This window comes from Equus caballus, chromosome 17, assembly GCF_041296265.1.
Source record: "Equus caballus isolate H_3958 breed thoroughbred chromosome 17, TB-T2T, whole genome shotgun sequence".
NCBI lineage: Eukaryota > Metazoa > Chordata > Mammalia > Perissodactyla > Equidae > Equus > Equus caballus.
The window spans coordinates 48756122-48769850 of record NC_091700.1 but is presented as its reverse complement, the minus strand read 5'-3'; the positions used below and the strand labels follow the sequence as shown (position 1 = coordinate 48769850).

At 36.0% G+C, this 13729-nt stretch overlaps 1 protein-coding gene across 3 annotated transcripts in view; it reads right to left on the bottom strand.

Annotated features, from left to right (window-relative positions):
• Positions 1–13729, bottom strand: part of VWA8 (von Willebrand factor A domain containing 8) — a 358178-nt gene that overhangs the window by 296292 nt on the left and 48157 nt on the right. For 2 of the 3 annotated variants that reach the window (XR_011427808.1, XM_023621650.2), the window contains exon 5: positions 3782–3949. The exons of the other annotated variant lie outside the window; for it this stretch is intronic. Coding sequence is in view for 1 of the 2 variants with exons in the window: in XM_023621650.2 (XP_023477418.2) it covers positions 3782–3949 (168 nt within the window). In the remaining variant the exon portion in view is untranslated. The remainder of the gene's footprint in view (positions 1–3781; positions 3950–13729) is intronic. 3 annotated transcript variants of the gene reach the window in all.

The following is a 13729-nucleotide window of genomic DNA, read 5'->3' as shown; positions in this document are numbered from 1 at the left end:
CAAGGCATATTAATAGTAATAACCAACACGTATTGAAAACTTCCTGCATGGTAAGCACTTCCCATGAATTTTTCTTATTTAACTTTCACCAGAATCCAAACAGACATTTAATTTCTTTTTATGGGTGAACAAACTGATGTTCAAAGGAGTTACATAACTGGCCCACAGTCCTGCAGCTAGTACATAGTGGAGGTGAGAGACTGGAAACAGCACAGGTTTTAGAGTTATAAATGCTGGCTCTAGTGCTTGGTGCAAACTCTAGCTAAGTGACCAAGAGCATGTTATTAGACCCTCTGAGCCTCAGCTTTCTTATCTATAAAGTGGGAAGATCACCAACATTATTATGGCTGTTACAAAAACTAAATGTGATAATGTATGTAAAAGCAACTGGTCCATAGCAGGCACCTGTTAAATGCCACTCCTTCGTTCTCTGCCTGATCTATCAGTGGCTCTTCACTGTCCTCAGCTGTAGGATCCATGGAGCTTACAAAGTTTATACGAACGTGCATGTGCACATTCTAAGAGACAAGTCCTCAGCTTTCAGCAGATCTTCAGCGGGCGTGGCCCATATGACAGTATGGAAACTCTTAGCGTGACACTCACGGCCTTTCCTGGCTGGATTCACGTCTGATTCTTCCAGTCTCAGCAATCACTGCACAACATCCCCTCGGCCTGCCTTCCCTGACCTGTGCTCCAGCCCCATCTCACAAATGTGGCTCTCCAGACACATCAAGCTGCTTCACCAGCACTGTTCCACTTGCCTGGAACATCCTTTCCACTCAGCACAGCATAAACACAAGTATCATTCAAAGCTCAGTACACACATCATCATCAAAATGGGCCCCTTTCTAATCCCCTTCCCCCATTCGAACCACTTCTGTACCCCTCCACTGTGTCCTACGCAAGCTTCTATTGTTATATATTTGTGTGCTGACTTCTGGACGTGATGGTCTCATGGTGGATCCAAGCTCTTCAAAGCATTTATTACCTCTAGCACATAATAGGACAAATGTCTGTTGAGTGACTGTACAAAACAATTTTAAAACATAATGAACAATTATGTCAAGCATAACCAAAATAATGATCCTCTGTAATTAATAGGACTAACACTGATACTATGTCACATGCAAGAGTTTGGATGTAGCCCTGTCTGAGAAACCAAGAGTACAATCTTCAAAGAGCCGAATATTTTTTTTTTCACTTATCCAAAAATGAAAATCAGAATATAAAAAAAGTTTATACAAACTGATTGTATCTGTTTCCATAATAAAATTCTACTATAATCATCTCTACAAAATCACTAATATTTTGAGATATTCAAATTTACTATATTGAATCCAGCTAGAAATAAGTGTGATTTCAATTATGGTGTTGGATCCTTTGATCACAGACATTGTCTTGAGGTGGTACTGTTCTGTGAAGGGATCTTGCCTATATTCTGTGAGGTTCGCATGAGACAGAATCCACGAATACAGAAATCACATTTACCAATAAAAATTAGGTATGTATACTGATATTTACATTGGGAAAAAACAATGTAGTACATTCTTCTCACTTAATAATAATAAGCACTCTCTGTATACTAAAACCCTTTTGAACCTATACTCTGAATTCCTATCCAAAGTAATATGTTTAATAATTTTGCACAGAATTCTACTACATGAATAAAGAATATTTCAAAATTTTTGTTGTGAAGTAACTCCTATACTTAGAAAAATGATTTTATATTCTGAGTATTCTTTTCCAAATCATTTACTAAAAATGGCGAATAACTATAGAGGGGCAAACAAGAGTTATTTTGTAATTAGAAAGTATCTAAAGAGAAAATGTTTTGCATAATATCTACCTACGGTTAAAATAAACATAAATTATTATTATTATATTTATATTTATATTATTTATAAAATATAAAGTTGAAAATAAATTTTAAAAAATAAATAAAAATGGCTGTCATTTCAGTAAATTAACTATAACAATATGAACAAACAAATTTAACTTTTATTACTGATTAAATCCTCAAGTTTCCCCTTCGAATTATATTAATATGATGCCATCTTTAGATAGATCCAAAAGAAAACAACTACACTGCATGAAAACACCAACTACAAGCTCTCATAAACAGTAAAGAAACAGAGTGCTAAAAGGGCTGCAAGACAGATACCTGACAAAAAAGACTCACACAGAGGAAATCAGAAAGAGATGCTTCTAGTTCTGCTAGCCATGGAGCATCAGTTCAATCAGACCTCTGGCATCTATTATTTAGCGCCTAGTGTGTTCTGGACTTGTATTAGTCCCCTGGTAGCAGGATCAAGAAGCAGCATAAGACACAGATCCTGCTCTTGAGCAATGTGTAACCAACTTGGGATAGTAAGATTAACATATATGCAACTCTACAGAACAGGTGTGAAAGAAGGCAGGGGCAGAGCCATTTGTCCCTGGAGACTTGGTTAGCAGGAGAGCTCCAGTCTGGTACAGCCAGAGCTGAAGGAACAAGGGCTGTCTTCTTGTCCTTTTGTGACATTATTACACGACCCCCTTCTCCAAAGCTTTTGAAGAGCCCCACATTCCCAGGTTTTTGCCCTCTTTCACTTGTATCACAGCATTTAAAGATTTTATTGCACTTATTCATTCATTCAACGAATGGTTACTGAGCACTACCAAGTGCCAGGCATTGCTCTAAGAGCTTGAGATGACATCAGTGACAAAAATCCCTGCCCTAGTGAAAGTTATAATCTAGTAAAGGGAGGCAGAGAATGAACTAAAAACATATTAACTAAGTAAATCATGTAGGATGTTAGAAGACTATGGAAAAAAACAGAGCAGGGTAAGGGAGTATGGAGGCAGAGGGCACATTGCAATTTTAAGCAGGAGGGTGAGGGCAGGCTTCATTGATAATATAACATTTGAGCAAAGACTTGAAGGAGGCACAGAAGTGACCCAAGCAGATATGTGGGAGAAAACCATTCCAGAACAGCAAAGTACCTGTGCAACACACCTCTAAGTTAGGAGAATGTCTATCCAGCATGTTTAAGGTATAATAAAGAGAATACTAGTAGGTGAAGTAGAATATAAAAGAAGGATAGAAGAAGGAGATAAGGCCAAACAGGCAGTAAGGGCCCAAATCATACAAGACCCTGTATTCCACTGTAAGGACTCTGGATTTTATTCTGAGAAGAACAAGGAGTCGTTAGAGGGTTAGAACAGAGGAATGACCTGATCTGTCACATAATTTAAAGCGATCACTGACTGCTATGAGGCAGCCAGAGGGGAAGCAGAGAGTCCAGTTAGGAGGCTCTTACAACAACTCATGCATCAGATGCTGGTAGCTTGGACCATTAGGGCATCTTTTAAATATCTTATTCATTTCTGTCAATATCCACTGGACTTTGAGCTTCCTAAAAGCCAAGAACTGGACTTTATTCAGCTTTGTATTCCTAGGCCTATCTAGAAGCCACTAGGCTTTTAGTAAATAGTTGTTGAGAGACAGAAAAAGGAAGATAGGAAAGGAGGGAGCAAGGGAAAAAGAATTAAAAAGAGAAAAAAAGGAAGATAATTATTAGACTGGCAAAAAAAGAGAAAATCTGAGAGGTCTTCTAATATGATCTGCAAACAGAAGAGCCTTGCAAAACTGCAAACACATGACTTGACTTCAGCAATCTGCCAGAAATGGGTCACCTGAACATCTGTCCCCATTCTGATAGAATCATGTCTCATACAAAAAATGGCACACTACTCACAGCTGAATAGCTAAGACACAGCAGCCGAATTTTTCTTTTCTTACTTGGAGAAGTTTGTCATAACGCTCGGCAGACATTAGGAAGCGTCCATCTTCAAGCTGCATTTCCCTATTTTCCAGTAAGTTGTTCAAAACAGGCAGAACATTCCTCTCCGCCTTTTCCAAGCCTTCCAAAACGAGAGTTCTGCCTTCTGTGGCTGCACGAACTGCACACTATTTCCAAGAAACAAAAGCAATATGAGAATATCGAACATAGCAGAGTATGGCCTAATATAACTTGTAATGCAAATCAAACTTCTGGTTCTTATTACAGGCACTTGGAATCAGGAAAGCTGGGTTCCAGATCTTGGCTTTGCTTTATCTGCCTATGCGACCTTAGGCAAGTGATTTTTCTCTCCTTAGGCCTTTTGCCCCATTTGTAAAACGAAGAGATTGGAAGAAATGATCTCTAAGTTCCTTTCAGCTGTAACATTTTTAGATATATGCCCAAAGAAATAGAAAACTAAGAGCTATTTTTGAATAGGTAACATAATTAATAAGAAAACAGACTCCTTAAGTAGAAAACAGAAATGAAGACTACTCTGCCCTATTTATCCCACAAGCTTCTTGTGAGAGTCAGATAAGAATGCATGGAGACTGTAAGGTCAAAGCCATGGTTTGAAATAGTTTCTGGGTCATTAAAAATCCAAACACAAACTACTTCTTATAAAAATTCATGTTTCAGCTAATGTCTCAATTAGGCTTTCTTTTACAAGAATCTATTTACTCCAAGAAAGCACAGCTCATAATAAAAAAGAAACTAAGTTATCACAACCTGTGGCAATATTATTAAAAAAGAGCTAGAGATTTTTATCAATCTTTGTTACCAGACAGACTAAATACTGCATTTGACTTTTAAAAACTTCACAGAGATAAAAATACACATTCTCTGAAATAAAACTAGAAATACATATACCAAAATGTAGTGGTTTCCCAAGTGTGGGCCAGGGAAGACAAAGTCTGGACAACACAGGATGACAACAAACACTGTAGATCTGCTTTTATTCACCTCAGGTATACTTTAGTCTATTATGCATTGAATCTCTTCAGAGGAATTTGGAATAAGCTAGAGAGAGAGATCAGAAACAGAAGCCAAAGACACAAAGGTCTCTCTTCATCTACTCTAACAGAGCTAGGTGCTGTGACTATAAAGTGAGAAAGTAGTGATAGATGGAAAAAGAGTTTACCATCTAAAGACTTCCTGAAAATCTGATAAATGCTGCTTTTCCCGAGAGTAAAATGCACACAGGTATATATATATGATAGGGCCTTCACGTTAAGAATCTTTACTATTAAAGAATGATAGAAATAGAAAATCACCATTTGGCACACAACATAATAATTGTCGCAAGCAAGAATCATCAATGGATGGTAAAATCAGTGGGTAAAATTATCATGAGAAACAAGATTATTTGTATAGACTCAAAACACCTCCCAACAAGATATTCATAAATAAGAAAGGGAAAAACAATACTAGCGTGAAGGAACATAGGAGATATCACCTTAATCAAGTAACAAAGTTAACATCACCAGTAATGAGACATATCTATTCCATGTACTAAACTTCTAAAAATATGCCAAGAAGGGCACAATATCAAAGCATGAGGAACTATCAGACAAACCTAAACTGAGCAATATTCTACAAAATAACTGGGAAGGGGAGATGGAAGGGGCCTGCTACTAGAAATGGAGACTGGGCTGGGGACAGCATGGTGGCAGTCATTTTTTTAATGATGCAAAGAGTTGACTGAGCATGTTCAAATGATGAGGAGGAGCTAGTAGAGGAATACAGAAAAGAAAGTGCATAATTATTGAAATAAAACTAAAGAAGTTGATACTTGATGTTGGACACAGTTTGGTCTATTTGCTGAGTGGGAAAGTGGTAAGGCCTAGAGGTTAATAACTGACGTATCGGGTTCTCCCATTTATGTTATTTAATTTAATTCTTATGACAGTCCTCCAAAGTATACAATATTTTACCCAATTTTACAACTGAAGAGAGGTTAAACAGTTTGAAATAGCAGAGCTAAAATTTTAATACATAATGGAATCACCATAAAAACCCCAAACAATGGGGTCTGAAGAGCTTTCAGGTTGGTGAACACATCCATGTGCCGGAACTGTGGCATACCCCAAGTTCCAAAGGGACAGAAGCTCCTGTCCTTGGGGCCCTTCCTATCCTCAGTGGATGTACCTCGTCATGTGGCTGTTCATTTATACCCTTTATGATACCATTTATAATAAACCAGCTAATTTATGTAAAGTGTTTCCCTAAGTCCATGCTAGCAAATTACTGAACTAGAGGAGGGGGTTGTGGGAATTTCTGATTTATAGCCAGTCGGTCATAAGTATGGGTGGCTCAAACTTGTGATTGGCATCTGAAGTGGGGATAGTTTCGTGAGACTGAGTCCCTAACTTGTGGGGTCTGCAGTAACTCTGGGTAGTTAGTGTCAGAAGTGAACTAAATTGCAGGACACCTAGAGAATTGGAGAATTGTTTGCTGTGGAAAAACCCACACATTTGGTGCCAAAAGTATCATAAGTAGAAACAGATCATAGTAGTAGTACATTGTCATATCAGTGAAATCTCTGCAACTGACTAGCAATGAACTCATCATTTGCCAGAATTTATCTGGAAAGAGAGGTTAACAAGAAAGTTTCATTAGTCTCTGAAAATCAACACAACCCATAATTATACTATGATTCCTATGTAATGTCATTAGTAACTCTGACACTTCCTTCTTGTTGAACTGTTTTCAAAATACAACAAACTCTAGGGGCTGGCGCTGTGGCTGAGCAGTTAAGTTCATGCATTCCGCTTCGGTGGCCCAGGGTTTCGCCAGCTCAAATCCTGGGTGCGGACATGGCACCGCTCATCAAGCCACGCTGAGGCAGTGTCCCACATGCCACAACTAGAAGGACCCACAACTAAAAATACACAATTATGTACTGGGGGGCTTTGGGAGAAAAAGGAAAAGTAAAATCTTTAAAAAAAAAATACAACAAGCTCGAGTTTAAACTTCTCTCTTTGTTTTACTTACATTTTTTTATTTTAGTTACAAAAAAATAATTACTAAAGTCCTTTCTTTCTTTCTTTCTCCTAATAAATATTAATGTAAGAAAAAACAATCATCGGGCTGGCCCCGTGGCCGAGTGGTTAAGTTCGCGTGCTCCGGTGCAGGCAGCCCAGTGTTTCACTGGTTCAAATCCTGGGAGCGGACATGGCACTGCTCATCAAGCCACTCTGAGGCAGCATCCCACATGCCACAACTAGAAGGAGCCACAACCAAGAATATACAACTATGTACCAGGGGGACTTTGGGGAGAAAAAGGAAAAAATAAAATCTTGAAAAAAAAAGAAAAAAAAAAAAGAAGAAACAATCAAGCAGGGATCCAGTTTCACAGTGCCTTCTAAATGTCTAACTTTCCCTTAATAATCCATTAGAAACATTGCCAGGAAAGTCTATAAAAGGAAAGCAATAGGCGGAACTTTAAAAATTAGATGGAAAGAAAGATGATAGAGAGAAAGGCAAATTAATAAAACAGAATAAAAAGGTATGCTATAGCATATCTAGAAATTTAACTTGTGAACCTGAAACTTTAGGAAATGGGAATAAAGAGTCAGAGAGATTCTTTTATATAAGCCCTGGTGTACCATTTGGATTTTTTTTTTTTGCTATGATCACATGAATTACTTTTTCTATATAAGAAAACTAGTTAATGAAAATCATTAAAAAATTTTATTATATGAGAAAAGTGGCAGTTCAAATTAGTGGAAATTAAGAATTTGGATAAGAAACTCAAATGAATTTAAAAATTTAATGGTAAAAATAAAACCATATAATTAGTAATTGGAAATATGTGTTTTAAACAATCTTTATGTTGAGAAAATCTTTCTGATAATTCAAAGGCAGACATCATCAAAGAAATGATAGATAAGATTATGTTCAAATTTTTCCATATAGCAAACAGAAAAATTAAAGGACAAACTGAAAACTTGAAATATTTGCAACAGATATAACAGAGACCAAATAAATATCTTCAATGTAAAATGAACTTTGCAGATTATTAGCAAGTAACTGCTATGAAATGTAAATGAGCACCATAATAGAATATATTCAATTTCACTGGTTAACAGAGAGCTATAAGGTAAGACAAGATGTCTTTAGACTTTTAAATTAGCAAAGATTAAAAAAGAATGATAATACCCAGTGTTGGTAAGTTTAAGAGGAAACAGACATTCTCAATTCATGGTCTGAGTGTAAAATGACAATCTTATAAAAAATAATTTAGCAAGATATACATAAAATATTTAAACAGCTATGTTCATTAATCCAACAATTCTACTTCAAAGAATTTATCTTAAGAAAATAAACAGACAAGTGTACAATGAGGCATAGACAGTCATGAAAGCATTGTTTTTTCCATTTTTATTGAGGTAACATTGGTTTATAACATTATATAAATTTCAGGTGTAAATCATTATATTTCGACCTCTGAATAGACTACATCGTATTCACCACCCAAAGTCTAATTACCATCAGTCACGGAACAAATGTGCCTTTTTACCACTTTCGCCCTCCCCCCACCTCTCTTCCCTGCTGGTAACAATATGGTATTGGTCTTTCTCTGTCTGACTTATTTTGCTTCACATAATATGCTCAAGATCCATCTATGTTGTCAGAAATAGCAAGATTTTATCTCTTCCATGGCTGAGTAGTTTTCCATTGTATATATATAACACATCTTGTACATCCATTCATCTGTTGACAGGCACTTAGGTTGTTTCCACGTCTTGGCTATTGTGAATAATGCTGCAATGAACATAGGGGTGCATGCATCTTTTTGAATTAGTGTTCTTGTGTTATTTGGATAAATACTCAGAAGCGGAATAGCTGGATCATATGGTAGTTCTATTTTTAATTTTTTGAAGACTCTCCATACTGTATTCCATAGTGACTGCATCAGTTTACATTCCCACCAGCAATGTATGAAGGTTCCCTTTTCTCTACATCCTCTCCAACACTCATTATTTCTTGGCTTTCTAATAATAGCCATTCTGATGGGTGTGAGGTGATATCTGATTGTGGTTTTGATTTGCATTTCCCTAATAATTAGTGATGTTGAACACCTTTTCATGTGCCTGTTGGCCATCTGTATATCTTCTTTGGAAAAATGTCTGTTCAGATCCTCTGCCCATGTTTCAATTGGGTTGTTTTATTGTTGTTGAGTTGTATGAGTTCTTTATATATTTTGGATATTAACCCCTTATCAGATATATGACTTGCAAATATCTTCTCTCAATTGGTAGGCTAGCTTTTCCTTTTGTTGATGGTTTCTTTTGCCATGTAGAAGCTTTTCAGTTCGATGAAGTCCCACTTGTTTATTTTTTCCTTTGTTTCCCTTGCATGAACAGACATGATATTCAAAGATATTGCTAAGACCAATGTCAAAGAACATACTGCCGAGGTTTCCTTGTACTAATTTTATGGTTTCACATCTTACATTCAAGTCTTTAATTCATTTTGAGTTAATTTTTGTGTATAGTGTAAGATAATGATCTACTTTCAATCTTTTGCATGTGGCTTCCAATTTTCCCAACACCATTTATTGAAGAGAAATTCCTTTCTCCATTGTATGTTCTCGGCTCCTTTGTTGACAATTAGCTATCTATAGATGTGTGGGTTTATTTCTGGGTTCTCAATTCCATTCCATTGATCTGTGTGTCTTTGTGCCAGTACCATGCTGTTTTGATAACTATAGCTGTGTAGTATATTTTGAAATCAGGGAATGTGATATTTCCAGCTTTGTTCTTTTTTCTCAGGATTCCTTTGGCTATCTGAGGTCTTTTGTTGTTCCATATAAATTGTAGGATTCTTTGTTCTTTCTGTGAAAAATGTTGTTGGGACTTTGATAGGAATTGCATTGAATCTGTAGATTGTTTTAGGTAATTTGCACATTTTAACTATGCTAATTCTCTCAATTCACGAGCATGGACTATTTTCCCATTTCTTTGTGTCTTCTTCAATTTCTTTCAACAACATTTTACAGTTTTTGGTGTAGGTCTTTCATCTCCTTGATTAAATTTATTCCTAGATATTTTATTCTTTTTGTTGCAATTGTAAACAGGATCATATTCTTCATTTCTCTTTCTGTTATTTCGTTATTAGTGTATAGAAATGCAACTGATTTTGTACCCTGTAACTTTACTATATTCATTTATTATTTCTAATAGTTTTTTTGGTGGATTCTTTAGGGTTTTCTACATATAAAATCATAGCATCTACAAATAGTGGCAGTTTTACTCCTTCCTTTCCAATTTGGATCCCTTTTATTTCTTCTTGCCTAATTGCTTTGGCTAGGACTCCCAATACTATGTTGAATAAGAGTGGTGAAAGTGGGCATCCTTGTCTTGTTCCTGTTCTTAGAGGGATAGCTTTTGGCTTTTCACCAATGAGTATGATGTTAGCTGTGGTTCTGTCATATATGGCCAAAAGCACTGTTTTATAATTGCCAAAAAATGTGAACTCAAATGCCAATCTCTGGAGGATTGGCAAACTAAATTGTGGCAAACCAACATGATGGACTATTACACAGCTATTAAAAATAGTGATATAGCTCTAGCTTTACTGACCTGTAAAACGGTCCACAATACGTCATTTACTGAAAAAGCTATCACCACCTCTCCAGGACTAAGGAGCAAAGGAAAGAGAATAAGAAGACTATACCATTTCTTATCTGACCACTAAACTCCAAGTAAATATGCTTCTGCTTTTAAGAACCTTATCATAAAAAGTACTTAATTCATAATCCCATGGGATGAGTTGAGGTGGACAATGATAATGTTCTAGAGGTGGAACATTTGCTCCCATTAGCTCTATAATAATCTATATTAATCTGTGATAAGACATGAGGAGAGGCCGTGACAAATTTACATTGTTCAACGTTAGCTGAATCCTCACTGCTATTTAGCAAGTATTTCCTTCACCGCTTGTAAAAGTTATTGCCAAGCCAAGCTTCCAAAGTCTCTTTCAACTCTTTCACATGACCCTGCCCAGTATTTTAATATAATGATTAAAGTCATCTGAATTGAGATTCCATGACAATTTCCTCTTTTCCATCACACAGTGCCTCTGTGTCTTCATCTTTGTACTCTACTCTGATTTCTCTCTTTTACAAAGTATCACACATTCCCACCTCTCAAAGACTAGCCCTTTCTACTTCAAGCTTAGTGGCGTCTCCTCTCACCTCCTCCAAAATCTTCTTCTATCAACTATACCATCTATTATATACATTTTCAAAGTCCTTCTCTCTAAAAACATGTCTGTACTTTAAGAAAATCTACAGTCTCCTGATACTGCTTAATATCCTATCTTTATCCCTTCCTTTATCCTGAAGCCTCTTGAAAAATAGTCCACAAACGCACTGCCTCTAATAAGCTTCTTTCACCCTTATTCTACTGAAACTACTCACTTGAAAGCATCAAAAATCAGGCATTTTCTTGATCTTCATGTTCTCCTTCTCTTCAGCCCTCTTCCTTTGATTCTCCCTGTGCTTTATCTTCTATCTTGGACATTTAGAAGCTGGTTTTCCCCCTGGCTTTCCCTGGCCCTTCTTCTGCCTCCTGTCCTCTAAAAAGCAGCATTTCCCAAGGTTCTTTCCTGACCTTTTTACCTCCTCCTTTCTTATTTTTTATGTCATTGGCAAAGATCTAACCTACTCCCCAAACTCTTCATTCATTCACTGATTACTCATTAAATGGCAGACTCTTTGTGTTATGCGCTACATTAAGTACAATAATAGATAACACTTTTTCACTTCCTTTACTTCATTATTCTTGAGGAACATACTATGTGCCCTTAGCCTTTCTCCTAAAATCCAGAGTCATATTTCCAAATATCTTTTTAACATCTCCATAGGGATGCTCAATCTCAACATGCTTAATCAAATCAAGCTCATGACTTCTTCCCTAAACCAGGTCCTCTACATGATGTCTATTTCAATTAAAGTTTCATTGATTCTCCCTACCACTCAGGATTCATTACTTCTGATTTTTAAAAAAATACAAATGTGACCTCTAAATATCTCATGCATCCACTACCATTTTCCATTCTCACTGCCACCAACCCAATGAGAGCCTTCATTCACTTCCTGCATTTTTACTAAAAAAACTAATTGGAGCAGGCACCGTATTTCAATATCTGTAGACAGTTGTCCTCAAGGTGACGATATTTTACCTGCCAGAGGTTAGAGACTGAATCATACCATCTGTGAAGTCTATTTAGCATCAAGATCCATGATTATGTGACTTAACTTTATTAAGAATATAAAAAAAATCCTCCCAGGCTTTTTTCCTATTAATTCAATATTAAATTATTTTACACACAATTTAAGCGGCAATGAAAATGGATGCTTTACAGTGCAATTGAATCCAAAGACAAGAATATAAACAGCGAACTATAAACTTATAAGAATGGTATAATTTTTTAGAAAAAAAATCAAAGGAAAAAACTGACATGGAAAGGATCACCCAAGATTTTTAACTTTCCTCCCAATTTGTCCTTTGGTTACATGATTACAGACCCAGAGAATGTGCAAATTAAAAATTTTAAATACTGGCTAAAAGGAGAAACCCTTAAGAAGATGCACTTTGGTAACAAAATCTGAACCATGGAATTTTCAGATATAAGTTACTATTTCAGGTATCACCTTGCTTCCTGATTCTTCCTTAAAATAGTCTATAAAATGATTAAAATACTTTAGTCAGTACTATCAAACTTGATCTGTGCAATCTGATCATATCTGTAGAGAAGAACGTTGAAAATAAACAACTGAATACAGTAAACGCCAAATCTACTAAATACTCTAATAAAACAACAATGTAAAGTACCATACACAAATCTCAGATTTAATTGGAGATACTGGAGAGAAAAAAAATATTACAAGTTTTGTGCCCAACAGAGGTCCAAGTATCTTACCCTTCCTGCATTGATGCTCCCTTTGCCTTCTGTTTGCTCAGCACTTAAGTGTGAAACCACAACACTGAGGTCTTCCTAGTTCTCTCATATACCAATTTCATCTCCCCAGCAGGATTCTTAGGTCTTCAATGGATGAGAACCTGTCTTTTATATCATATTGGTATAAAACTGACTCACAGCAGGCTTTTAGTGTTTATGGAACAAAAATGTAACCACTCAGTTAAAAGATGCTGTTATATAAGTTGAGGAAGAATTTTTATACGAAGGATAATAGTTATCTATGACCACACTTCAAGAACAGAATAGAACAAGTTCAATTCTCAGCATGAGAGTTAGGCTTCCTATTTTTTGAAATTTTTCTATGAGAAATTTTAAAATAAAATAACCATATCATTTTTCTCATGAAATCTTAAAATAAATAAAGGAGTAGTGCATACATACTTAATGTGGAATGAATACTTGTGGTCATTCCTCAAAGTAGAAATTATTTTAACCATAAGGATCCTTTCCTGTCCTTCAAGCTACAGAACTTCCAGAGACCTAATTTTCTCAAACAGAAATTTCTTTAAAAAATACAGCAAGATCCTTCTGGCCCAGCCCTCTCATATCACAGCTTTAACAACCCAACATGTGGACATGAAGGATTTCAAAATAAAAGCAGCTGCATGACCTAAAATCAAAAACTGTCTAAGCCCTTGTTCTAGATTTACCTCTGATTTGATAAAAGACCTTAGGCAAACAATTAATGTGGAAGTCTGTGTTCTCATTTACTAAATGAGAATATCCTCAAAGGGTATTGTACAATGTAACCATTGAAGAATCAAAGTGGTACTGGGAAAAAAATTTAAAGCTGTTGAACGTATTAAAATATAAATTATTATTAATGTAGCCATGATTTAATGAAAATAGATTCCAAAGAGCTTCAAATGACTCAAAATGCCTACAGTGTAACAGCACTGAGGGAGTCAAAGAAAAAT